General features: G+C 36.4%; 2 protein-coding genes across 3 annotated transcripts; one reads left to right on the plus strand and one right to left on the minus strand.

The window, feature by feature from the left end:
- Window positions 1-6885: 6885 nt before the first annotated feature.
- On the plus strand, window positions 6886-15569 carry LOC135628274 (protein FAR1-RELATED SEQUENCE 5-like). 2 transcript variants are annotated; one of them, XM_065134878.1, is made up of 5 exons: window positions 6886-7028; window positions 12078-14381; window positions 14449-14603; window positions 14709-14921; window positions 15008-15569. In XM_065134878.1, the coding sequence occupies exons 2-5, from the start codon at window positions 12080-12082 to the stop codon at window positions 15101-15103; spliced, it is 2766 nt and encodes a 921-aa protein (XP_064990950.1). In that variant the 5' UTR covers window positions 6886-7028; window positions 12078-12079; the 3' UTR covers window positions 15104-15569. The 2 variants fall into 2 exon arrangements, with proteins under 2 accessions (XP_064990950.1, XP_064990951.1); XM_065134879.1 differs by having other exon boundaries at window positions 14470-14603.
- A 1125-nt stretch (window positions 15570-16694) lies between these two features.
- On the minus strand, window positions 16695-26674 carry LOC135629722 (uncharacterized). The gene is made up of 7 exons (XM_065137573.1): window positions 26309-26674; window positions 25502-25630; window positions 23714-23911; window positions 19432-19528; window positions 17647-17750; window positions 17276-17327; window positions 16695-17140 (listed from the first exon to the last, which is right to left on the minus strand). The coding sequence occupies exons 1-7, from the start codon at window positions 26551-26553 to the stop codon at window positions 16928-16930; spliced, it is 1038 nt and encodes a 345-aa protein (XP_064993645.1). The 5' UTR covers window positions 26554-26674; the 3' UTR covers window positions 16695-16927.
- Window positions 26675-27865: the final 1191 nt, after the last annotated feature.

Genomic DNA, 27865 nt, shown 5'->3' on the forward strand with positions numbered 1-27865 from the left:
AAATTATATTTTCTTGGCTTACACTATATACAATATATATATATATATATATATATATATATATATATATATATATATATATATATATATATATGTATGTGTGTGTGTGCGCGCGCATTAGATGCTAACAACAGATCATTTTACTGTGCACACAGCACTTCATCAATTCTAGATGTTAAGCAGAACAAAATTGCTTCTGAAAACTAATTCCAAAGACTCATACAGATTAAGATTACATTCTGATAATTAAACGAATATTAGGTTGATCTAAACAATAAATCTAATCTTCCTATGTGTTTGCACTTGCTCTTTTGGTTCATTCTTTTTTTTGCTTTCCATGCATTGTTTGTGGAGAATTAGTGTCTGGTGGCCATTGGCAGCTGTGGTTGCAAGTTAGTGAATGATTGCACCAAATGAAAGAGGCTTGAATTCCTACATCACAGCTATAAATAGGCTTGAATTCATACAACTGAAACAAGAGAAGGCCACACATTTTGCATGCACCTTGCAAGTTACTAGATTAGTCCCCCTCCTTTGCTCTTTATTCTTTTATTATTTTCGATGATGTTGACATAATACGTTTTAATTTGGTTTAAACAAGGAAAAAAATAGATACCGACTTCAATAATTTATCATGTCGATATGGCATGATGGTATCTTTATATCGGGCGATACATCGACCTACATCATCCGGTACCAACTAAAAAATCGATATCCTATTATATAATCTGATACCGTAATATAGTAATCCAAATTTAAATTTATTATAGAGAATATATTGTTCATTATATCAAATGTAGTAGTGCATTAATATTATCATAAAATATAGTAATTTAAATCCACATTCACAAGTCAAACTAGGATAAGCTCGACACAGTCTGGGATGAACACATCAACTTGAGATCCACAGGTTGATTGCCAAAACAGTTGTCTGAAACCATTCAAGATTATAGTATTTCAAATCTGTGTGTCATGTCATAAAACATAGGGCAGCAGAGCTATGAAGTATGATTCCACAAGTAGGTTACTGTTGTGAAACATTGGTGATTAGACCTACAATCTCCCATTATTTTTCTCCTTGTCCTTTCTTCTCTCTTCAATATTAAAATATTTTTTTATCTACCATCAAAGACATCTGAATTTTTTTTATGGATATTTAAGTCATTTATCATAAAATATATTCATTATTATCTCAATAATATTATCATATGTTTTATATTTTTTATCATAATATTTAATTATATGTTAATTTTAGAAAACTTTATTAATCTTACAGTCCAACTGATTGATCCACTTGTTCCACCAATATCCAACTTAATCAAGTCCATGTTCAATCCATATCTCATAACCATATTCTTTATACATATATATAAAGTTAATTCTAAGTATGAAATTTCTACATCTACAAATTCACTGTATAATACACAACTATGTGAAAACAACATTAAGAACCTACCTAATATGATTAAAAGATGATGCTTCAATTATGCATGTAATTCTGCTACTGATATCAAAATTTTAACTAAAATGCCTCAAATATGCCAAAATGGATGATTGCTTGCACATCCTTCTCTCTGACTTATGAACAGCATGACTACAGCTCAGGCAACTGAACAAGTATTGATGAAGACTCAAATTGAATCAAGTAGCAGGCAGGGTACTTTTCACATCAAATGAGGCATTAAACTAACCCAATAATTGCACTTGCAGATGCCAGTTATAACTCTCTGTGTGGTCCTGTGGCTACTAATTAGGCTACAAAACCTGGTTGGCTGTCAGGCATTTGGCTGCTGCAGATTCCACAACATCAGAAAACAGCTTTGAGAAGAAAGCTCACCCTGCACAAGAAGAAAGGTTCAGCTGGGTTGGTGACTCATGCAAGTTTCCTTGTGTTAATTGTCCCTTCAAAGGATGAGTTCAGAAGACACGAAAAGATCATTTGAATATGATTAGCAAGCAATTGATTTTTTGACATCCAGCTGCCCTTTAAGCATTAGGTAGTTGATGTGGACATCATGGATCACAGCTGCTGCATTGAACAGGAAATGCATATCCAGAGTAACATGTCAAAAACATGCACCACAGAAAAATGAAGTCAGACCAGATACAATGATTGTTCATGTGAATTCATTCACAAGCCCCTGATGGAAACATGTTACTAATATTAAGCCTACCTCTTGGAGAAGGATACAGTTGGCCTTCTCCATGGATCATGTCATTCAACATAAAGGTCAGTACCAAAGAAGGAATGAGGTGTTCTGCTTTAACTCTCATTCCAGACCTCCTAATATATTCTTGCTAGATGAAAATGTTACAAGAATAACCTAAATGGGCGGCTTCCAGCTTTGTTTACATGCATTTCGAGAGTCATATTTCAAAGGTCAGAGATTAGCACCATAGAGAAATCTCACTGTCAAACATTGTTCAAAACTTTAATCACTTACTCTTTTTTTTTTTACCAAGCTACATGCCATTTATTTCTTCACCGGGAACATAATCTTAGGCAAGAGTTTATTTTTCTTTTGTTTTGAATGAAGGCTAATTACATATTAACCTTTGTAGTTAGACCTCTTTAACGTCCCGGTCCTTAGACTTAGAAAATTTACATTGAAATCTTTATAATTATAAAAGTGAAACATCTAACTCTATTTATCCTAACGCTATCGGTTTTACTAACAGAAGCACAAAAACAATGGGCAAAAAGATAATTTTAACGTCCAAATTACAATTCGATGGAGACGGACGACGGAGTCGTTGGGGGTCGTGGGTGGTTGTTGTGGATAACGAGGAAGAGCGGTGGCGCGAGGTGAGGTAAAGGGAGAGGAAGAAGAGGACGACGCAGGTGTCAACGTTCTGCATCTGCGACGGCGTCACTATACATATACATCAGCACCGATGCAGATGTCAAGTGGCCCTTTCGTTACTCTACATTTGCGTCAGCGCCACTTAGCATTTGTGTCGATGCTGACGCAAATACAGAGCGGCGAAAGGGCCACTTGGCATCTGCATCAATGCCACTCTGCATCTACGTCGGGGCCGATGCAGATGCTGAGTGACCCTTTCGCTGCTTTGCATCTGCATTAGCGCCGACGCAGTTGTCGAGCAACGCCGATATAGATCCAAAGTGTCGACATCTGCGTTGTCCTTTTCCTCCTCTCCCTTTGTCTCGCCTCTCGTCATCGGTCTCTCTCCTCATCTACAATGGTCACCCACGACCCCAACGACGTCATCGTCCACAACCATCGAAAACGTAATTAAGATGTTGAAATTATCTTTTTGCCCATATTTTCATACTTCCGTCGAATAAAACCGATGGCGTTAGGATAAATGAAGTTAGATGTTTCACTTTCATAACTATAGAGATTCCAATATAAATTTTTTTATCTAGAGATCGAAATGCTAAAAAGGTCTAACTACATGAAGTAATCTATAATTAGCCCTTTGAATGCAGATCATAAGTAAGAGAAAACACAGACAAACTGATGCTCAGGTAAAATTTTCAAAATAGATGAGCCCTTATGCTAGAAAGTCACTTGGACATACCAAATAGATGAAAAAAATGATGGCCTCAAATTGTTATCTTACTAATATATATGTTCAAACTTTTTAAGTGCCGAAAAGATGTCAAGATCACACAACAAAAGACTTGTTTCTTTTTCTTCTACGGATATCAGCAACAAATTGGTACATTGGTGCATCTTAAAAAAAGAACTTAACACATCAAGTCCTCATGCAATCAAAAGCAGAACACAACCAGTGAAAAAGAACAGTATCTGAAACTCGAAGAGATGGAAGAGGCAGTAGTTCATGCAGAAGAAACTTTGTGCAGTTAAAAAGAATACAGAAGGAAAAAAGATAATTGATCATGTATGAAGCCAGCTCAATCCTTGCTACATCTCAATCAAGGATGTGCAAAAGAAAATTAAAAATTAATAATTAAAAAGTTAAGAGACCTCAACATTGGACAAGGTCCCAGGACTCCTAGTCATGGGCTGTCAGGGAAGATCTGCCCACAATCTAGTTTTCAAGGTTATTTGGACCGAACAAAAAATCCAGTTATCGAATTGAAAAAGAAAAACAATAGAGATAAAGGCATGGATATTCATGCAAAATTTTAGAAGAACCCCTAAGGTAGCTTCAGCTTCTGACCATGCGAGGCATTCCAATATTCACGAGCAATAATTGCCTTCTTTCAGGAAATGGTTCAGAAAGTTACGGATTCAAATGTGAAGTGTACAAGCACAGAGCACCTAAATCCAAGAATGTTCAGTGCATGAAACCAGTAATGACACGCAGTAAAAAATTATCACATTTCCACCTTGCTTCATATCAGAATAACTAGAAATAATGCACACCCAGTAAAAAAATTATCTCATTTCCACCATGCTTCATTTCAGAATAACTAGAAACCCCTTGGGTTAATGATTTAATCACAAGACCACTCAGGTGACCATTGATAACAACCACTTGAAATTTCACTTGAGTTAACCATTCAAATTCACCCTGTCATGAAATAGCAATCATTACATGAGAAGTCCACCCGCAATCACTTGAAAAGTTCTAATTATCTCTAAAACACTTAACTAAATTGCTCAGCGAAAAAATAATAATAATAATAAAAGATGAAAGGAGAACAAGAACTTAGGCTTGATTGAAGATTCTCTGCAAAGAGGAAAATCAATGTCGGTCGAATATTTTGTAGAAAAGGGTAGATTATATGTCAATCAAATTTAAAAGTGCATCTTCCCAAGAAAATAGGATGATTGATTAGTCTTGACTAAAGGGATATAACTCTTATCATTTATTTTTCTTATTTCTTTCTTCCTACACCTGAGGATTCTATAAAAAAGGTGAAAAAAAGGTAATCAGATATATCGTAGAACAAAATGAAAAGCTTGCTTTCCTTAAAATTTGTGTAAATAATGTGAATCCATATTCTTCCACCAAGGTGAAATCAGAGGACTTCTAGTTAATCTAAAATATTCTCTCTTATTCTACTCTCTTCCTACTATCCTATCTATACTACTTGGTGCATAACCCTTAAAGCCCCAGAGGTCATAAAACATGTCAGTACTATCCCTATCTTTACACAATCAACCAATGCCCAACTATCTAGGATCTAGTGTCACCAGAGCAACCTCAACAATCAACTGAGCTAATCGAAAAGAACATCAGTGTCTCTCTCTCCCAAGTATGGTATTTGTATAATTGCTCTACATGTGTTTTCCTTTGCTAAAATTACAATTTTGTAAATTGAGTGTGCTTTCGTAAAATCCACTTGTTTGTTTCATTATTTTTCTTTGTATACGGGTCCAGTACACAAAATGGCATTCCTTGTTTGTATATACATATGCAACCTTGTACCCATTAAATATTCCATGGATGCTTTGGGATATTTTATTTAAATCGTTGTAGGCAAAGTTATGTGATGGTCCACCAAGGCACTAAAACGCTTCCTCTTAACCAAAAATGGAGACGATCCATAAAAGCTGCCTTAACTTGTATTCAGAGAAGAGAACAGCGAAAGGAGACTTTTAGTTTTACATCATAATTTTTCCAATGTGAAAATAGAAAAAAGAAAACTCTTAATCAGATTGATACAAGCCTTCTTTTAGAGTTTATTTGTCCTTCTTCTAACCAAGTCCTCTAAGAAAGTTCAATTCTGCATAATGTTTTCTGGTCAACAAAACTATTCAATAAGATACCAGTTCTGGCTTAACATAATCAAAGAATTGATCTTAATTCGTACATTGAATCTTTGAAACAGCCTCCACAAGTATCTTCTTCGAATAATATATTTCCTCCAACCTTATTCCTTAGTATTTAGTTGAAACCAAAATTTAGTGGTATGCTCCAAGAAAACATGTTGTGCATACTATATATATGCATGTTGCCCCTCTTACTTACATATACCTTATCCCACCGTTTCCCTAGTCCCTAACGGCATTTCCATCTGGTGACACTGTCATGAAAGCGTTCATAGCAGATTCAAGATGAATCCTACACCCATGGTTTGAACTGGGTATCAAGAAAACTATCTTACATCGATACCTTTCGAAGTTTAGCAAAATTGCATTTTTTTCCTCATTGAACTAATCATCTGAAAATTCCGTTAGTTGCATATCTGCATTTCAAGCATCGTGAGAAAGAACGTAAGCCACAGATCTCTTATGCATTTATAATTCATTAACATTCATCAAATTTTAAGGAAACTTCCAAAGAAACACAAAGATCTAAAAGAAACCCATACAAAATAGGATCCATCTTACTCGGGAAAAAGCACCGAGTTTTCACACCATCGAAACGATCGGCACAACATAACTGAGAGACGAATTCAATGCACAAATACCACGAAAAGAAACAACTAACACAACAATCTTGGACATCTATTAAATGCGACGCCCACCCGGAAACCAGAAGCGAATAATTCGAAAGCACCATCAAGAGATGTTCGCAAGAGCAGATTCCAAGGGTTTCAAACAACACAACTCAAACCGAAGGAGCAGCTAAACCGTGCGTCGCGCCATCGGTCCGGCTATGGAGCGGTCGGAGGCTCGCCGCCGTTGTTCGCGATCCCCGCCCCCGCGATGCCTACTACGCTCACAACTCTCCGCGAAGCCAAAAACGACGCCGAGAGATGTTTTAACGGATTTCGGATTTCGGATCCGGATCTGGATCATTCAGATATTGGAATCCGCCTTCTTCATCAAAGAGGACTTACGTACTGCGGTCGCATCCATATGCGTTCGACATCATCGAACAAAAGAAAGATGCTAAATCGAATGGCTCAAATCAACGAGAGGAGTAAATGGACGGTGGATTCGAGATATCCCATACTGATATGTATGTGCATCAAAGGATAGGGTTTCGATCGACCTCGTTGCCCTCACGCATAGTTCTATACGGACTCTCGCTTAGGAGTTCGCTCCGCCCTCCCCTTCTCCGGCGCTGGGAACCCTAAATTGATCCGCCGGCGATCGGCCCCTAAAGTTTCCGGTGTTCAATCTGTTATCCGTTCGACGCTTTAGGTGATTTGATGTTTTTCCCCTATTTTTTTTATTTTCTCAATTTTAGGGATGCTTGTAATCGCCAGGATGGTTATCTCGTTGGATTATATTGTTAAAGAAGCTATCTTTTTCTTCTCCAGTACCTAAACTGTTAGGTCTGGATTCATAATCCTTACTTACCCAATTTTTGGTTCGTTTCTCTGATTGCTTGGAACTTGATCGAACTTTTCCCTGCATTTATTAGAATATGAGAATTTCAATTCGCCTATATTGTGTCTTGTATGGCCAACAAACAGATTATGCTAGACAGTAGTATCAGACCTGATTTTGCTTGGTTGTAAGACCCCCTTTTTATCTTTTTACGGTTTGCTGACACAAGTTTCTGAATTCTCGAACTCCCTAACCGAGGAGGATCAGTTATAGTTGGCTTCCATAAAACTGTGATATTGGTCTTTGATGTTTATCATTAACATTGTCAAGTGTTTAGTTTCATCTGCTCAGTAATTAGCTTAGCTGTCTGGAGTACTGCATTATGTTACTCCTTGTGATTGTTTCTCAGAGGTTACTTTTTTCCCTCATATGTAGTCTTCTTGAAGTTTAGGATCCTTAGCCATTAACTTCTGCAAACAGCTTCAGTGGCTTAGTATTACCTCTTTTTGTGCTAGGAACTAACTAACAATTTCTTGGCTTCTTATTTATGTATGTATCGCATTTTGATCTCGACAAAGAATAAAATTAGTTATTAGATTTTCTGCTGGAAGATTTGATCTTGCTTTTTGTTAATACCCTAGTGAACCCCCTGAGTCTCTGAACCTTTTTAAGGTGACAATGGTCATGACAGGTCTATAAGTGGTTTTAATTTATCTTGGCATTTGTCGGGTATTCTCAGCAATGAATATTTATCAAGCTCTTTATTTTGTAAGCGACAGTCATGCATATTTTGGTTAGTTGATTGTTCTACTCATGGGTTGCCTATATCGAGTGATCACTTGCTACAATATCTGGTTTTGTAATCAAGAGAGTTGCTTATACATGTATGTTGCATATATTGGTAGTAATTACACAGCTGGGATTTTATCAGGACATGTTCAGTGAATTTGGTTAGGTGACTAATAGTTTTGTGTGAAACACTTTGACAGGTTCAACACTTATGGTTAATTTTCTAGGATTTTGGTTTTGGGCTTGGTAAACAACTAACAAAAACTATAAACTAGAAAAAAAAAAAGAAAAAAAAAAAGGGAAAACAGATCACAAATGGCAAAAGCAAGAAAACTAGAAAGTGTACACTGAAAACTAACATATCACAACTAGTTAGTATCTCAAGAATTAGTATTACAAGGGTCTTCTGAAAGGATTTTATAGCTACCTGCCAACATGATCATTGTGCAGCATGTTTGCTTGCAATATTGACATAAGTTGCATGGAACATTTCCTTTAATATGTGCAAAATTGATGCTTTCATGTGTAGCATATATTAAAGGATCTGTCACACACGTGAACTCCTTTAACTTACCCCATGACTGAGGTAACACTATATCCAGACACTTATAGCTTTATCATTTAGAAAAGTAATGAAATGTATGTATCTCCAAGAGCTCATCTCACTTTCATGAACACAAAAGATTCGACAAAGCAAACACAGGAAAGAATGTTTTAGGAGGAAAATCAAAATTTTATACTTCAAACCTCTCTCTCTCTCTCTCTCTCTCTCTCTCTCTCTCTCTCTCTTCACTAAAACAGAACATCAAGAATGTAAAGTGAGCTGAGTAAAATTTATGAATTTCTTTGATCTTGGGGAGAAAATTTAATCAGGAAGGAAATAACTTCCAAGATACGTGAGACACTATGGGGAGTGAGGCAGCTTTTTGCCTAGCTCAATGGTGCACTTAATTCTTTATAGATTGGTTTCTCTATGAACTAGACAAAATCTGTTGGTTTTAGAAGAAATGACCAAAACTGTGTTATTGATCAAAATTCCTACAAATTGCATAGAAACTCTTGATATTGTATTCATGTCAACCTGCACTGAAAACGGATTTTAGTTGCTTCAACTTTCATTTTACAAATGAAACTGCAATCCATGTTTTGGATTATTCTAGAAAAGGAGTGAACAAACAAATTTGTTAATATTTTAAGCAACTTTGGCCATGCATACATAAAGTTACATCTGTCCTAAAATCAGAGGAAGGAGAAAGATTGTGACAAATAGCTAACAGCTGGCATAAAGCTTTGCTACAACAATGATAAAAGAGATCTCTGTGAAATAAACATTGTGATTGAGTCATTTCTGGGATGCAGTACATCATCACATGTACAGCACCTGAATTCTTCAAAGAGAATAATGGAGTGGGCTTAGATGCCCCTGAAAGTGACAATTTGTATTGGCATTGACACAGTCATAAATGAGCAAGGGTTCTAGCCTGATTTTGGAGAAATGAGGTTAAAGAATTTTGTCCAACAACATAAGTTTAGACTAAGGAATTTAAATGTAGGAGTTCCCCTCGAAGTATTGTAGTTAATAGCATTATAATGGAAGGATACCTTTTCGTCCTTTGCTTAAAGAAAATAATTTTGGTAGATGCATATTCTAGATGTATGGAAGGATATTTTATGTACTTTGCCTAAAAGATATAATATCGGCAGGTGCATGTTTCTAGATCTATGGAAATTGACAGATGTGATCTCTTTTATAAAAAGATATCAGAATGAGCCACCATTGTTGTAATAAGGGCTAAGAAAATATGTAGAGGTTAAGAGAATCTGTACTGGAATAGCTTCTGATATTTGTTCTTGGAAAAATATATTTATTGTTGTAAGTGCTTATACTTCTCAAATAGGATTATCTTTTATCAACTGGAAATTCTGTAGAGGTTTGGATGAGATAATCAAACCAACCAATGAAAGTCTTTCAACAGAAGCAGATTTAAGTGGCAATATGGATTCTAGAGAATATGAGAGGGTACATGGTACATATACAGAGAACAAAATACAGATGTAATTTTAGATTTTTGTCATATTCAATGCATGAAATGAAATAAATGTCTAAATCAAGGATTTAAATTTTGGTCGGGTACTAGTTTTGGTACTTCATCGTACTGGTACATTACCGGTATATTGTTGTACACCAACTTGTAGTGTCTGGCTTCACAAAAAGGAATAATAAGATGATGATATTAACCAGTACCGGAATGTATGGTCCAGTACCAGTCCTCGGGCTGGGAATGATATATATTTGATTCCATGGTCCAAATACATACAGGAGCAAAACAAGTTGTCAACACAAAAATATTTTCTCATTTGGAGAGTATATAGAGTTTAATGCAAAAGTTTGTCATTTCAGCCAGAAAATGCTTCACTGCATATATTAATTGTTTTGTTATATAAGAAAGTGAAATTAAAAAATAAATTTTAATCATATAAATGAATAGGGAATTCAATAAATTGAATATTTAATTTAATTTAGAAATAGAATGGCAATGGAAGGAATGTGGAATTTGGGTGAAAGTTACCAATTGCAATGGAAGTATTACAGTAAAAGGAAAAAAATCTCTTGGAATCTAGTGATTGCGGTGTATCTTCAAGGAAGTAGAGTTAAATTTGCTGTGTTTCATAGAAATACAAGAATGGCGAGAAGTTTCAGGCTTTCAGTAGTATCCTAAGATGGGAAGAAAGAGATGCATAAAGTTACTAAAAAGGTTTAAAAAAAAGGATTTGGAGTTGGGAAACATGGAGTTGCCATGTTTAGAAAAATTCATGAAAATCTTGTGACTAATCAGGATTTGGAGTTATAATGTCATGAAAGAAAATTGTAGGTTTATGAAAAATATGGTAAACAATGAAAAAGTACCTCAATATAGACTTGAATAGGTAAAGGTGTAGAAGATGATGTCCTCTTTTTGAAATGTCAAACAGCTTAGGAGATTAAGTTTATTTTACAAGTTCAGAAACAAGAAAAAAGATGCATGATGAGTGGATGAAAACTATTTTGATAATGAACTGCAATGTTGTGACTTTGGGATGAGTGCTTATGCAAAGAAAGCGCTATAAAATATATACTTAGAAAGTTAATTAGCTCTGAATCAAGAAGGTTTGGTAGGGTGATTTCTCTACTAACTAAGATGAAAAGCATGAAGAAAAGGCAAAATACTTGCATTTTATTCCTGGTAAGGAACTTAATACTGAGACAGTGATGTGATAAAAAAATGCATATAATGGAGCAATTACTAGTACAAGAACAATAAGTTCCCTATCACTCCCAGATTACACATAGGGTCAATCTTGAATCTTTACTTGTTTGCACTGGCATATTCAAGTCGACATCTCAGGGAACATATCGTCTGCTAATATTGCTTCAATTGTATCAGTTGGATAAACTCTAAATTGGAGTTATGGAGATAGCATTGGAAGCTAGGGGTGTTGCGAGTATGACTAAATAGAACATACAAAGTGCAAATTGAAAAGAAAAGGATAAAGGTATAGCTGAAGTAACGGTCACAAAAGTTCAATAATTATAAACCCTTGAGAAAGATAATAGTAACAGGCCTAAATTTGGATGATTTAACCAAAGAGGTTTTTGAAGCATTATGTGAACGTGGAGTACTATCTACACTAGAAGGACAAAAATTGTGAGAAACTTATAAGGCTTTTTGAGCTATGTAGGTTGAGTATCTGATTATTACAAGGAATCTAAAAATTTAATATAGAAGTGATCTTGATATTTAGATGGATATCTATTTTCCTTTTTCTTTCTCATAGATAGATCTATGTTGTTGCCAATGATAGTAGCATAAGTAGTTATCACATTCATGAATATTTATTTGTTTAGTGACAAGTAGTTACATATATGATTCTTGTATCATGCTGAGCTTACGGGTTAATTGATGCTACACATTATGAGACATTCTTGAAGTGCTTCAAATATTTACCATCAAGTGTCAGGCACATTATGTAATCTCAAGTTCTGAATGATATATGGTACTAGCTTACTCATCAAAACATTGATTATCTCTTATCCTTTTAGTGGTTTAGCTATGACATTTCTTTTACACCAATTCGCTGTTTTCCTTCCAGAAATGGAATTATCTAATTCTTCTTCGAATAGTGAATCTGTTGAAACAATTGAAGCTTCTTTTAGTGAGAAAGACAGAGACAATGCAGGGGTAGATTCAATCACAGAGGGGCCTGCTTCTATCGAGGATGTGGGAAAGGAATCTCAACCTTCAAAAGATGGCCAGGTCGGTCCTAGCACAAGATATACCGGTATTGGGGACAAAGCACTTGTTCAGAAGACAACTATAAATTCACAAATGGAGCCAGAGGTTGGTATGGTGTTTCATTCCGAAGACCAAGCTTATATGTTTTACAACAATTATGCTCAAAGAAAAGGTTTTAGTGTCCGAAAGGGTCATCTTGGTCGAAGAAAAGATGGGACTGTACGGAACAGAGTCTTCTTGTGTAGCAATGAAGGTGCTCGTCAGAAGCATTCTACACATGTGACGAAAAAACCACGTGATGTTGTGAGAACCAATTGTATGGCCCGCATTGAATATAAGGTGAGTCGTGATGGTATATGGGTTGTAAGTAAAATCATTTATGAGCACAATCATCCACTTGTACGACCACACAAAGCACACTTGTTAAGGTCTCATAGGAGGATAGTGCAATCACAACATGATGGAGTAAGTGATGCTGTGGAAAAGCCAGCACAACCTCTTGAATTTCCTGCAGAAGACACTCATGATGCTGAATCCATTGGGTTTCTCTTGAAGGATCAAAGTAGCTATCTTCACACTAACAGGATGAGAGAACTTGAGAAGGGAGATGCTCAAGTTCTTTTAGAATTCTTGAAAGCTAAGCAGCTAGAGGATCCCTCATTTTTCTACGCTATACAGCTTGATGATAGGGAGCAAGTGACCAACTTCTTTTGGGCAGATTCTCGATCGATAATTGATTACACCTATTTCGGCGATGTGGTCTTATTTGATACAACTTATCGTCCAAACAAGAGTGAGGTACCATTTGCACCATTCATTGGTATCAATCATCATAGGCAAATTGTTTTATTTGGTGCTGCAATTTTGTTAGATGAGACCACAGAATCATTTGTTTGGTTATTTAGAACCTTCATGGTTGCAATGTCAGGACTACAACCACAAACTATTTTGACAGACAATTGTCCAGCATTATCAAGGGCAATTAGTATGACGTTACCTGAGACATGTCATCGTTTTTGCTTATGGCATATAATTCAGACCTCTACTGTACATATTTCTCATGTTTATAGTAATGACACCAACTTTCAGAAGGATTTTAAAGACTGCATACATGAAGAGGGTTCTGAAGAGGAGTTCTGCTCCAAATGGATTAGGTTGATTCACAAATATGATCTAGCTGGTAACTCGTGGTTAGAAGATGTATATGCAGCTCGAGAAAGATGGGCATTGGTTTATAATAAGAACTCATTTTCTGCTTTCATGACAACAATGCAGTGGAGTGAGAGCATGAAGAATCACTTCAAGAAGCACTTCAATAGGAAGTTGCCTCTTTCAAAATTTTTAGAGCAGTATCACAAGTCATTGAACCGATTTCGTGAGAAGGAACTATATGAGGATTATAAATCAAGACAAACCAAACCAGTTTTGCTGGTTGACATGCCTATGCTAAATGAAGCAGCAGAATCGTATACGAGGCTCATGTACAATGAATTTGAAGATGAGTTTAAGAGCCAACTTTCTTGTCTTTGCGAACCAATAGGAATAGATGGCACAGTGTACACCTTCAAAGTTGCCCTTCCTGGAAAGCACTCTTTTGGGATCGTTGAACTTAAACCATCAAATTTAACAGTGTCATGCAGCTGTAGAAAGTTTGAGAGTATGGGCATCTTATGCATGCATGCACTAAAGGTCCTTAACAATAACAACATCCTTCACTTGCCTTCCCAGTATATACTGAAAAGGTGGAGCAAATATGCAAATGTCGAGATTGTATCTGGGAAGCATCATTTGATAGCTAAAAGTGATGGCCAAGATCTTCTGACGCAGCAGTATTCCCGGGTTTGCCATAAGGCAATTACTATTGCTGTAAAAAGTGCATTTTCTGAAGATGCTCTACAGATTTTTGACCAAGAACTTGATAAGTTGATAGCTGAAGTTGAACATGTTCTGCACATGGCTCCATTGAGTAGACAAACCGAGGATGATGTGATACTCATTGACAATATTCAACAGGACGAACTAGGAAGTAAGAGAAAAAGGGGCAAGAAAGCTCGTGCAAGGGACGGACAAGATTCGAAACAGAAGAAGAAGTTTCAATCCCGTAATGATGCAGTTAACACAGGAACCATCTACCAGAAAATACAGACTAAAGAAAAAGCAAGTATGTAATCAGTATCTTAACTTGTGTCACTTGACATATCCTATTTACATTTCCTTTTGTTGAATAGGGCAAACTAATGATGCATCAGATCGGTTGATGATTAATGAGCCCTCGCATGTTGCATCATTTCATCGGGAGAGCACCACATCCTATGGCAATTCAATGTCACTGCAGCCTTCTGGTTGCTCACCTTTTCCTCAGGACACTATCATGCCTACTCAGGTTTGTCCTAATTTTCTTTCTTGATTGAGTTGGTGATCTTCCTGAGTCATGTTTTGAGCTTTCTAGTGACCCTGTACTGTGTATGTTGTCCCTGATGCAATATAGGAACCATTTACACCTTCTCAAGGTTTATTTGATCATGCAATGGCATCTCAAGGAGCAAACAGCGGTAATATAACATGGTGCACCCCGAGAGGCTCAATTGGTGTCCCCATGCCAGTTTTGCAAGGGCAAGCCAACAACTATGTAAGTTGGGTGGTTCAACCTTGCAACGTTCCCAGTATGGCTATGCCACAACTTCATCTCGACCATCCAATGGTATAAGAATGATGTTAATTCAGATATATGCTTCTGTTATTTAATTGCTTGGGTAAGAGCTGACAGTTACTGATCATCTATCGCAGCATGCTACTGTTCCTGGCCAGCATCAGTCATTGTCTCGCAAGCTCACATTCGACATTAACAAAGGTACAGATACAACAGGGCACATGCAACACTGATTGTGTCCCTTGACGTTGAATCTTGAACGGACTAACAAAAGGCCACCATCAGGTAATTGATTCAGAGCGAGCGTACTGCACATTTCAACTGATTGATCGACACCTCATGTGGCTCATGACAGCGCATGACGACCACGATATGTGGGAATGCTGCAGCCCTAATCTTTGTAACTTTGTTGTATAGCATCTTCAAGTCTCATTACCTTTTTCCCCTTTTTTTGTGGCTGTTTTTACCACCACCAAGATCCTGGTTTGTAACATCAATGCCTCGATCATGTCAGTTACCGGATCGAATGTTGTTTTAGTTTTTTTAATCTGAAGCTGATCGAAGTCATCTGTTATATATTAGCATAAATACCTTACAGATGATGTACTGGTGATTGGTATTTAGGGTTTACTGTATCAGTAGTTTGTAAATCAGTTCTGGTTATTTTATTTGTACAAGCTCACAAGCAACTTACCATCATGTGTGTGTGTGTGTGTGTGTGTGTTAAAGAGATATATAGATGGTGAAGTCAAAAGAGATGAGAGATTAGTATTAGTGGCCCAAGGAGATGTAGAAAGAGACTTAAGAAGAGGTGGTGAAGGTGGCGATGGTATGCAGTAGTAGATATTCTTATTGTGAAGGTGTTCATATTCCATCCTCCCCTATATGATATGAACTACACCATCCATGGCTACAACATCCAAGTCACATCGCATGTGCCCCAGCATAATTCATAATTCATATGCACAGGTCAATGACTTTGACATAACCATTTGCAACAAATGCTAATCGAAGAAGAAGCTAACCATGATGATGTTGGAGGAGTAGCTAACAGATTTCTTTTTAATGATAAAAAGATAAAATTAATGATAGAAAAATAAATTGATGGTAATTAATTATAATAGAAAAATTTTGGATAATTATCAAACTCGTTTTGGCTTGGCTCAATAAGTGTACATACCTCTCTCTACATGATATGATCATTTCATCAGGAAAATAACCCATGCGTATCCCACGTGGATGATGATATTATTTCATCCAAAAATAATAATTTGACCTCACACTACTCACACACAAGATGAAAAAAATTCACTTTATTGATTCTCGCTTTATTGAAAAAAAAATATATCATATTCTTGATTTGACTTTAATTCAAAAAAAATCATGTTCTCGATTAATAAACTTTCATAATCTTTAACTAAGATTTTTCATCTTCAAGAATAAATCTGATTTCTTCCTATTTTTTTCTGTATTTATTTTGTTATATTTATTTATTAATTTAAATATTATCATGCGACAACATATACAAAAATATCTTTAAATTAAGAAAATAAATTCATTAAAATAATATATAAATTAAATTACTCCAGCACCAACATGTTTCACAGGGTTCCAGATTCAATGAATCATGCATGCATGCATACATACATACGTGCATCAAATAAATCACTACTAGCAAATAAAAAATAAAAATACAATGTAGTAGCATCTATGGAGCAATACATTGAGATTGATCTCAAATTTACGAGGAACTAATGCAACGATCAACAATCACCACCACATCTATGCTTTATGCTATTTACCAATTTATTGTACAAGATTAAAGATCATGAACTCTTGCACGATATTAATATTTCTTTTATGCTAGAAGTAATATCGTGAGGTCTTTATCTAGGAACAAAAGATAACCCACCGTCCAATCCCTAAACAGAAAGAGACATTACAGAAGAAACAGGAAACAAAAATTCATAACAAAGTACAGGGAACCACTTCGTTTATCATGATTCATCACATTAGTCGTTGACAGTATAGTTTTGGAAACTAAAAAAGGTCCTGATTCAGCTTCTGCGAAATGCAACAGAGCAAACACGAGATCCTTCCACACCACCAAACATGATGGTCGGGTACGTCCTGACATGATCGATGTATTGTAAAACTGCTGGCGTGCTGCCCGATTCTGGGTCCAACTCTTGTATGCTAGTCTTTTTCTGGTTTAAGTTTTCCACCTCTTGCAACAACTCATCCTTTGTGTTATTACATGAGGTGATGACCTGGATACATTAGTCAATTTCACCGTGAACTTAGTGAAGCCAACCATAGCCCGATCTTTGTTCAGGCTCACTATCTAAGCTACTTCAAGAAAAGAAAGAGAGAAACAAGTGACTAAAAAAGTGTTTAGCACTAACCAGTATCCCGCCAGGTGCAACCAAGTTTGATACCGACTCCCAATACATTATCCTGACAGTTAAAAAAAATCAAAGGTATGTCGGCACTAGTAGCTTCACGTTCACCAGTCTAATCATTTCTAACTTGAATGATAATGAACAGACAATAAAGATGCTGTTGGAATAGTCATTAAAACAGCACTAACTAATGTCAGTTAGAAATGTTCAAAATTCATTAAAACAATCAACACTGTTGGAATAGTCATCAAACACTAAGAATCCATCCATCTAGTTCTTTATCGAGGCTGATTGAATGCATAAAAATGAGATCATATGGATTAAACTGAATCAGTCGACGAAAGAAAAACAAAGCTAAAATTCAATGATCTTACCCTTTAAGTGGGCCATCTGGATGCAAGCCTATGGCATCCAAAGTCCCTTTGTCCATTACAAGTTGAAACTTTCTGTCCAATTTCGTCTCCAGAACATCATCGACCTACAAGCACACCACCACAATTCCAAAACGTGCCTTAGAGAATTGCTATCTGATGTTAATAAAGAAGACTATGATCATCAACAAGCTTATCATTGCCTCAACAGATATTTAGACAAAAAGATTGCTATAAGCATAGATTACCAGAGATGCAAGCCATAACCATATGAATCTGATTGAGCTGGCATATTAGAGTTTTTCAACAATTTGAAATAAGGTTACTTTAAGCAATAAAACAAAATAGAAAACTAGGACACTTGTAATTGTACATGCTAAAAAATGGCCAATGCGACGTCCATTATTCAAGTTGAAAAAAGATAGTTGTGGCTTTAGTTAAGAGAAATTTACTCAATTACCATTTTTTAATACAAAACTGAGATGTTTTACATCTCCGATGCGACTGTACATGACTGGTTCAAACAAAGCTACCCTTTTTGGAGTGCCTGATGTAATACATATTAAATTGGTATCGAGCCCATATGAAGCCATGCTGCTTTAAGAAAAGTATACATTTGGCATAACTCCATAATAAATAATAACATGAAGAGCAAACTTAATGACAATTTTATACATGCATCTGGTGGTTTACCACAAACCCTAAATACAAAATTTGACTACTGCTTAAGATAATTCAAAATTATCCTTGTCACCACACATCAAGGATCTAAATTAAATCAGACTTGGTTTACCACATAGGGCGGCCTGTTGATGCCCCTCTATGTTCAGGTGCATTTGCATATGGAGACCCATTCAGCTTATACCAGAGAGGAAAAAAATAATTGTCAATTGTATGTACAGATTGGTCTCAGTTGACATATTACAATATTGGTTACGATGTTTCACAAATAGCACCAACCACAGATCCTAAAACCATATTTGTTGGAGATGTTGCTATTGGTATGTTCGAAATGTAGAATTAATCCGAGCTTCAAAACTATAAGCAGCTGGGACTTCATTTATGAACCCATGAGCTTCTTATCAAAGTTCGAAGCAGATATATGTAGCTCCCTTCAAACATAGACCTCTGAAATAAACTCAAATCAACTTCTGGGAAGAAACAGAGGCTTCCAACAAATCTGGAAGGCCAAGGTCCGGAAAATGTAAAAGCTTTATTGGCCACAGGTTATGTACCTGCCATAATTAACCGGTATCCAAGTTTCCAGTAGGTCTCAAAAATAACCTCGATGGAAACGAGCATACTTTAAATGAATGAATTATGTTTACCTGTTATGCAAGAATTATAGAAAACACTACAACTAGGATAGTTATTTTGTTTCGATGTATACGTATATTCAGCTATGCGGTAGAACAGGTATAAGGTTGGTTTTCAGGCAAAATAACCTCAAATAAAAAAAAAAAAAAAAATTCCCTGTGAATATATATAATAGAAAGAAGGTCATCAGATTAAGCAGAAAGAACAAATAAACATCAAAAAACTAAAAGTTTAAACATACAATCTTAGTTAGAAATTATAAAACTGAGATAGAAAGCTCTAGAAACAAAAAATATACACCTTTTGACTTATCAAAGCTGGTAAATTGCAAAATAGAGATAAAATGCTGCAACATGTCTCCACCATGAACTTACGTAAATTTAAACAACAAAGAAACAAACTATTATATCAAGTACCATTAGTTATGATCATACCAAAGTATGCAAAGGATATTTTCACTATATCGCATACCAAGAAGTTTATATTTGGATAACCATTTCGGGCAGCAAGGTTCTGTGCAAGGACAATTGCTCCTTCACTGTAATCTGTTCCGGTTAAATTAGAGAACCTGGAAATGCAACAGATAATATTAACAATAGATGGGCTCAAATAACTAGTCACAAGGTCTGATTTGTTGCTAACATGAACAGATGGATGGCACAAATTTCCAAAGCCTATTACCAAAATATATTAATCAAGTAAACCATTCCCCAGGCAGAAAAAGGCAGGCAATTTATATACATCATAACTGAACAAATGATTGATATCCATTACTTGTTAAATATTATCAATAACTACTGATAAGTATGATATACAGGTCGCTAACAAAGAAACCCAATCTCAGGTTGAAAAACACGAATAGAATCTCCCATGCAGGCCAAACAGTCACATTAACAACATGTGCATCATCCTCTTGAAATAAATCAATGCCTAGTGACTATAAGAGATGTGTGCTTCATCAAATTGTTCTCCATCCAACAAGTGCCGTTTTAGTTTTTAAGTTATCAAATAAACATATACACCATGTCACAATAAGTATGCTAAAGAATTTCAATCCTCAGTTCTGTTTTTCATCTAACCTTATGGCCTAAGATATTCAATTATTTCATCTCAATTTTCAATCCTCAAATGATTCAGCCAATGGTTATAGTAACAGAGGATTACCAGTTCCAGCCTATGCTGAGTTCCAGCAATCCAATGAAGTCACGTGGTAGACCAGTCAGTATGAACTGAAATTTAGGTGTACCAAAACAGGCAGCAGCTCAGGAGGAAGAAAGAAATAGGTGGGCTTCCCTTTTGTTTCCTAAGGTTTAGAGTTGTTCTGGTTTGAGGAAGGAGCATTACAAATTCCACTTGTGGTGCCTGAATGACAAGAAATAGACAGCAAACGTGAGGCTTGCATGAATTTTGACAAGAGAATGTGACAAACCTCTTAAATATTGGTTCTTCATTTTTAGCCTTATAATGTTTCTGGGTCATGGATGTATGTTCTTTCGTTGTCATTTAAGAAATATGTTCTTTAACTAAAATCACAATTCAGCCATCATTAGAATTAGAGTATCTTTAGACTGATGAAAGATTTCTGAGACCTCTCTATCTTATAAGCCATCAAGCCTCAAAGTCAATCTCATATTGTTGTTCTTCCAATTTCCCTTTTTCTATCCTGGACATACATTTGCTCCTTAAATTCCTATATCATCCCAATTAGTTTTGTTTTTTTTTCCCCACCAAGTTCAATGAAAAATCAACATCTCACCTGGTAAAGAGTTTTCTTATTATCATAAAGTTCTTGCTTGTTGGCTTTATATCTAAGTTTTAGGAAACAATGTGTTACCAACCAATTCAAAGACATACATGTTAAATTAGTAATGATGAAAAAGTCATCTCTTTAATATATAGCTTGCAGTCACTACATTATATGCTTGCATTCCCAGTTGGAATTCCAAAGATAGCAAAAATCCAACATGCATAATTTCATGCCCCCCTTACTCACCAAATGCCCTTGTGTTCTGAAAACCAGAAATATGCCTTATCCCTTTATCCTGTAATCATATTAGCAACATTCCCCCCTAAAGAGCTATATAAGCTATCTTCGATAAATTTCATAGATTCTGAGAAAATAAAAGGTATAAAAGAACGTCTATGACGCCCTAAGAAGGAAAATTCTTTAACTTTGGTAAATAAGTTCATGGATTCTGAAGATAATAAAAGTAAAAGAGAACATCTATGGCGACCTAAGAAGAAAAGTTTTTCTCCAACAAGAATGGAGATACCAAATCTGAAAGAATCCAACTCAACCATTCAAATGAGTATTCAAGAAAGAATACGGCATTACAATTAAGGAAGAAAGTTGAATTAAGCATTCCTTGTGCCCATGAAGATATTTGTAAATAACGCATATATCGTATGATGTTTCAAGTACCGGACCTATGCCAATCCCCCCATTGGACCAATATAGGCTTGGTACCTACCGATGTGGCGATACATGGTACTAGTGATTTAAAAAGCGCTAGGCGTCAAAAGGCGCCAAGGTCCAAAAATGCCCGAGGCGTTAGGCGCTCGCTTGAGCGAAACGATGCGCTAAAATATAATAATATAATTAATTAATATAATTATTTAAATAAAAATATGATATTAAATTAAGAAAATCTTGTAAAATCATAATATCACATTAACAAAAAGTCTCAAAATTCAAAGCAATAACAATAATTTCAAATAAATAAAAATTAACAGTATTAAAATCAAAATAATTATTATTAATATAATAAATAAAAATACTATTACTAGTATACGGTTAGCGGTGTACTGTTAATATATTATTAACAGTACACTATCGAAGTGAGAAGAGTGTGAGTAAATGGAAGATCGAGGCTGCTGACTGAGAGCAGCGACAACGAGAACGACGACAATGGCAGTGGCAACAGTAGCAGCGAGCAGCGGTAACGACGAGCAACAACAGTGGCAGCGACAGTAGCAGCAGCGAGCAGCGAGAGCGGGAGCGGGAGCAGCAAGCGAAGACAGTAGCAGCAGTGGAAGCAAGCAATGGTAGCGGCAGTAGGAGCGACGAGTGACAACAGTGGCAGCGACAATGGTAGCAACGAGTAACAGGAGCAACGACAGTGGCAACGACAACAGCAAGCAGCAGGAGCGAGAGCGGGAAGCAAGGTTAGGGTTGGAAAGTCGCGAGAGCAAGGTTGATATCGGTACTTTCGTTGGTTTGATTGAACCAACTAAAGTACTGGACACCGAACCAGACCTAAAATGCTAGTTCGGTCGCCTGATTTAACCCGGGCGCTCGCTCGAAGCACCCAGTACCTGGGCTCGGGCGAGCGCCCAGGCAGCGCCTCTTTGAAGCGAGTCACCTGGAAATGAAGTGAGGCGCTTGAGCCTCGCCTCGCCTGAGCAGCTAGGCGAGCGCCTATTGAAATCACTGCATAGTACACCAACACATAGCATCGAACTTTTTCTAAGATTTGACTATACGTAGTGTTAGAAAGCATATGTCATGGTCTGTGTTGCCCACCTGATAAGCCATCAGACTGGTACGTATAGGTCCAGGAGAAACATAGAACCAAGGATCACCATTTCGATGATCTGTCGGACCAGCACAAACCAATCAGTATCGATGTACCATGTGTCGGTACACTGTTATGTACCAATGTTTCGGAGAGAGAAAAAGATAGTGAAGAGGAGGCGATCGAAGAACATATGAGGAAGGAGGAAGAAAGAAGAGGAAGTGGTGGAGGAGGAAGAAGTGATAGAGAAGGAAGAATTGAGAAAGGAGAAGAGGTGGGAGTGTACCAAGGAGTATAGAACACGACGGCAACGACATTGGCAACAGCATCACAAAACAGCAACAGCGATAGTGGCAAAGCAATGGCAGTGTGAGAGCAAAGCAACGACGACGCCACTAGTGTTGAACACGAGGAGAGGGCTCACATTCGTGAACCCTAATTTCTATTTTAGGTTTTATTCTATTTTATGTCAAGTTGGATAGCCCCATCACGATTTTTGTTTTGTCTATTATTTGTATAGAATTGGACCAAATCGTTTGAAACGAGGGTGATCGACATACCAACCCATGCCTGGACCGATACGTACTGCCTATTACAGTACAAGAAAGTAATCAAAAAATATTCTCTTAATGTACTAATGTAACTAGAGTTTAATAAGGGCTTCGCATTATATAGTGGGCCGCCAAATTGTCAGGCCTCAAATTGAAAATAGATTTATGGCACAATTTATGACACAATGGCTTTGTGTATGTTGTTTTTTCCCCTTTCTATTCCTTGTTAGGACTGCTGAAACAATGATATTTTATGTTCTGGATCGTAAATGATCCATGATCAAAATCATGGAACCCAGGTCACAAGTCAGTACCTCAGCCTTTTCTTATAACATAGCATTGGGATGGAAAAGAAAGGCAATAAGTACAAAATGGGTAAGTAGCATAGCATCAAACTTGTCCTAATTGATGGAAACAAATTAAGCTAATCATATGGCAATATTCCCTAGAAAATATGAAGCTTGACAAATCTTATGACCTCTCTATGAGACAACATAAAGTGAATAATTTCAAAACAAAAAAGACTATTATTGTGTTGTACGGAGAAAACTCAGACAAGTGGGGTCTACATGGAAAAAATGTTAACTGATAATAAACCACTAACTTGTAATGTAACAAACCATTAACTTTGGAATGAAGTGATGCGGTGTGAATTAAGCTAGTTGAGACAAGAATATGGAACAGTACCCTTGCTTTGCAAGCTCTTGCAGCAACAGACCGTTCCCAGTTCCAATATCAAGGACACTCCAACCAGACAGATCTTTAGAGGTCCTACCAGAGTCAGATGTACAGTTGTTGTTATCATCTTCTTTCTGCGACTGATAAACATTTGCACATAAATTCTTAGTCCAAGCTGCAACAGTTTCCATAACTTCATTCCCAAACCTGTCAGCATAATGGCATTCATAACAAGTTCCAATACAATTACCAACGGCAATATAGAATAAAAACAATTGTGCGATGAGCTCTGAGCTCAAAGGTTATGTAATAAATATTGAAGTTAAGGATTAAAGCAATTTTACAACTATACTGAGGAGAACAAAACAAGTAGTGATTACAAAAATTTCAAGCTTTAGCTGTGTCAAAATATGGTTGTCCTGTGGTTTTGAGAACTGAGGTCTTCAAGTCTACATATTAACTTCCTTCACTATTTAATTGATCAAACAATCATGAATTTATCAGCATATATAGTGCAAAAAAAGTGAAAAAGATAATACAGAATAAGGCACTTCAAGGTCCAGTTTGTAGTTTCAGGCAAGCAGTAGACCATGTGGCAACCATACTAATAACACAGGTCATACTCGATGCAGAATCATATTTAGCACTACTGCACTAGTCTACAGCCACTACTAACAAATCTTGACACTAGATTCAACCAACAAGCACCATTAATTGTGGTGATATAACATAATAGAAGACCATATGGTATACAGATTCTAAAGAAGGGTGCAATCTGTTGTGTCTCTAACAAGAACCTGTAGTAGCTGATAGATCATATAACCCCATTTAAGCATCACCATCAATGTCCAGAACAATAATAATAATTTCTCTTATCCAGATAGCAAAAAAGGCAAGTGTATTTTGGGTCAAATATGGCAGGATATTCAATTGGCTTATAAGACAAGATGAATATACTACCCTTGACTTAAGATTATGAATTTTGGATCAATGTTTTAAACCTATTAAATAAATGAGTTAATTATCCCATCCGATTAAATCGTGATAATTGGTATCAAAGTGGACCCAGTAAGACACATATTGAGTGTCCTACGTAGGAAGAAGCAATATGTGGATAGAGCTATAGACATATCACGATGTAGAGCCACCATTGAACTGAGTCTCACATGCTCGCAATGATTATAAGTTATGTTTAGGCCTTGATGAGGATATTATGCATATTTCAAACCATAAGTGTTGGAGATTGTGACAACCAATTTAGTCTCATGTAGAACGTAGAAAATTTGAATCAATTTATAAGACTATGTAGACATATCATTATCGACTTAGGCTTAAACATTTTGAATCATTAGTTAAACTTATCAAGTTAAAGGGTCAGTCACCCAAAAGCCAAGTCATGACATAAGTAGTGAAACAACATCAAAATTCGTTTAGAACTTTAGCGTGCATGTTATAGCATATAAATATTATGCACCCGAAAAAGAAAGAACAGAAAATTCCAGTAAAATAAATCTTGTTAGATTCTATATAGACAGTTCATATAACCGATGTTTGTCATTCGTATATGATAAACCAAATAAAAAGGTAAACACAGCAGCACAGAACAGTAACAATACTTGTAGCCTTGTCCTTACAAGCCAAAGAGGTTATTTCCATCGTCCTCTGACACCCATTTAGCAAAGGAGCAATTTTAATGTGGAGCCCAATAAAAGGTGACTAACAAAAACATACAAAAAACTGCAAACCAGAGGACTAATTATCACACTGATTCTATTATTTGAATCACAGTGCACTTACCAAATTTCACCAGCATGGCCGTGTTCATGAAAATTAGCAAGATCCTCAGCATAAGAAGCATCCCAATAGCTCAGTAACCCTAATAGTGATGCCTCAACCTCATTTGAATCTGTACCATCCTTATCAGAACTGCACAGAAAAACGGCATTTCAAACATATTTGGCAATTGTAAGTTAACATTATCAGTCACATAAATAATGTACGTAATTGCAAAGTATAGTTTGAAATTAAATAAATGTCTTCTTGAATCTGACAGCAAATCCAGATAGAATATTGAACATTGAAAAATAATTATATAGCGTACAGACTTCACAAACCTCAGCAGGTAACAATTTTGTATGTCCTCCAAAAACCCAAGACATCAATTTTTAGATATTAAAATAGAACGTGACAGCACCATGCTGCGCACACAATTAAAAACAATCAAAACCATGTATACAAATAGCATGCTCCAGAATACCAGAGAAAAAACAAGGTTTTTCTTTTTATTCGGACGAAGGGCGGAAGGTCAACGTTCAAAGGATGGTATGAAGAAAGGGAAATCTTAATATTCGAAGAATGTAGAAAGAACTACACAGTCTTGCACCAGCACGGCGATGGAACAATTCATTCGCATAAGCTTCGAAACAGCAGTCGGTCACCCAATAAAAACCAAGATCAAATATTTATGATGAACCACGACAGTGGAACAAATATGAGTGCTTTCACGAACCACGGCAGCGCAAAGACGCGACTGAAGCCAATCCCACTACCATCGCACTACAAGAAAACACGAAACAGAAACCAAGAGAGGGGAAACGAGTGAACCTGTAATCGGAGGAAGCGGCAGGGAAGTTGCAGCCAAGGAGCACTTCGGCGGCGTCGACGTGGCGCTGCTCGTCGTCAAGCGTGCTACCGTACTCGCTCTTGATGGACCACGAGTCGGCCGCCACCGACCGGTCATCGTCCGATATCATCTCGGCCGCGGCAGCGGCCGCAGCAGCGGCGGCGGCCGCGGGCACCCGCGGAGGCTGAAGGTCGGAGTCCTCCGGAGGCCACCGTACTCCTGCCATCGCTCGTCGGATCGCTCTCGCTCGTCGGATCGATGGAAGAGAGAAGAAGACAAAAGAAAACCCTAAGGAAGAGGAGAGGAAGAGTTTGCGTCCAAAACTTACACACCCTCGAAAAGACTGCTCGTCGAATACATATGGAAGACAGCTTATTTAAAATGTATTTGATGGGCTTAAAGGCCGACACAAATAGTAAGAATAGTAAAATGGACGCATTCTCACTGCAAATGATCTCTTAAATCCCAAATTATGTGCATATGATTTTTTTTATTTTTTAAAAGATTAATTTAGTTTTACATCCACTTTAATATAATTTTAAGTAATCATCCTTCATTGAGACATCTATTGATCCATCTTTTTTTAGGTGATTAATCCCCTTTACTATATATACTTTGAGGGCTTCAAGAGTGATGATGTCTTAATTTTGGTTGAACAATGGGATCAATAAATATTAAATTTATCCATCTTAATTTTTTGAGATGTAAATGTTGGTGTATACATTCACATTTGTCCACAATTGTTATTCTCAAAAACTTGTAGGACTCGATGATGTTTTAAAGGATGTCCATAAAATTTGATTAGCTTTGTATATGAAACTTTAGAAAATACTATAAATGAAGGAATCTATAATCTCATCTTTTATCATCCTCCTCAACAAAGTATTAAGAGTTAGCGACCTTATTATATGCTAAGAATTGGAGATCTCATCCAATAAATCTGAAAAAGATATGTTTTAATTGACCTAATAAAGATTTTTTTTTAATCGTAACAAATGTTCTATCGATACTAAGATGAAAATCCATTTTCAAAACTTATCCTTTACCAAAAAATAAGCCACTCTAATGTAAGATAAATCCGAGATATCTTAGGATAAAATATTTCAACCTGCATGGGCAGAAATAATGCACATTGTTGATGATATCAAGAAATTATGAGCCTCTATAAATGTTGTTATATGCTCATATTAAAGCTGGTTGCATATTTACCTCCATGAACTAAGAATGTAATATATCTACACCAAGTCTCTTGAAATTAACAAATATTATAGCAATAACAGAAATATCAGAAATCATGTAGAATAGAATAAATATCCGTGGTGTCAGTATCTAAGTTGTCCTAATAGGGTGGAGGTGTGTCAACAACAGAGATAACAAGAGAATTTAAGTCAATTGTTCTAATAGGAATATACAACACAATTAATCTAATAGGAAATAAAAGGATATAACATAGGAAACTGTTATGAATGGAGAAGAATATGCAGCATGAAAAGACTAACTAAAGCACAAGCAGTTTCTTGAGGCATCACGCGAAGAGG

Source organism: Musa acuminata, chromosome BXJ3-1 (genome assembly GCF_036884655.1).
Source record: "Musa acuminata AAA Group cultivar baxijiao chromosome BXJ3-1, Cavendish_Baxijiao_AAA, whole genome shotgun sequence".
NCBI lineage: Eukaryota > Viridiplantae > Streptophyta > Magnoliopsida > Zingiberales > Musaceae > Musa > Musa acuminata.

Bases quoted from the DNA above. Each gene is read 5' to 3' on its own strand.
- LOC135628274 (XM_065134878.1), top strand. From the start codon at position 12,080: ATGGAATTATCTAATTCTTCTTCGAATAGTGAATCTGTTGAAACAATT. The intron at 14,604-14,708 runs GTTTGTCCTAAT...GATGCAATATAG, and splicing joins ACACTATCATGCCTACTCAG to GAACCATTTACACCTTCTCA. The intron at 14,922-15,007 runs GTATAAGAATGA...CATCTATCGCAG, and splicing joins TTCATCTCGACCATCCAATG to CATGCTACTGTTCCTGGCCA.
- LOC135629722 (XM_065137573.1), bottom strand. From the start codon at position 26,553: ATGGCAGGAGTACGGTGGCCTCCGGAGGACTCCGACCTTCAGCCTCCG. The intron at 19,529-23,713 runs GTACTGTTCCAT...TTGCATTTCCAG, and splicing joins CAAGAGCTTGCAAAGCAAGG to GTTCTCTAATTTAACCGGAA. The intron at 17,141-17,275 runs GTTAGTGCTAAA...TAATGTATCCAG, and splicing joins TTGCACCTGGCGGGATACTG to GTCATCACCTCATGTAATAA.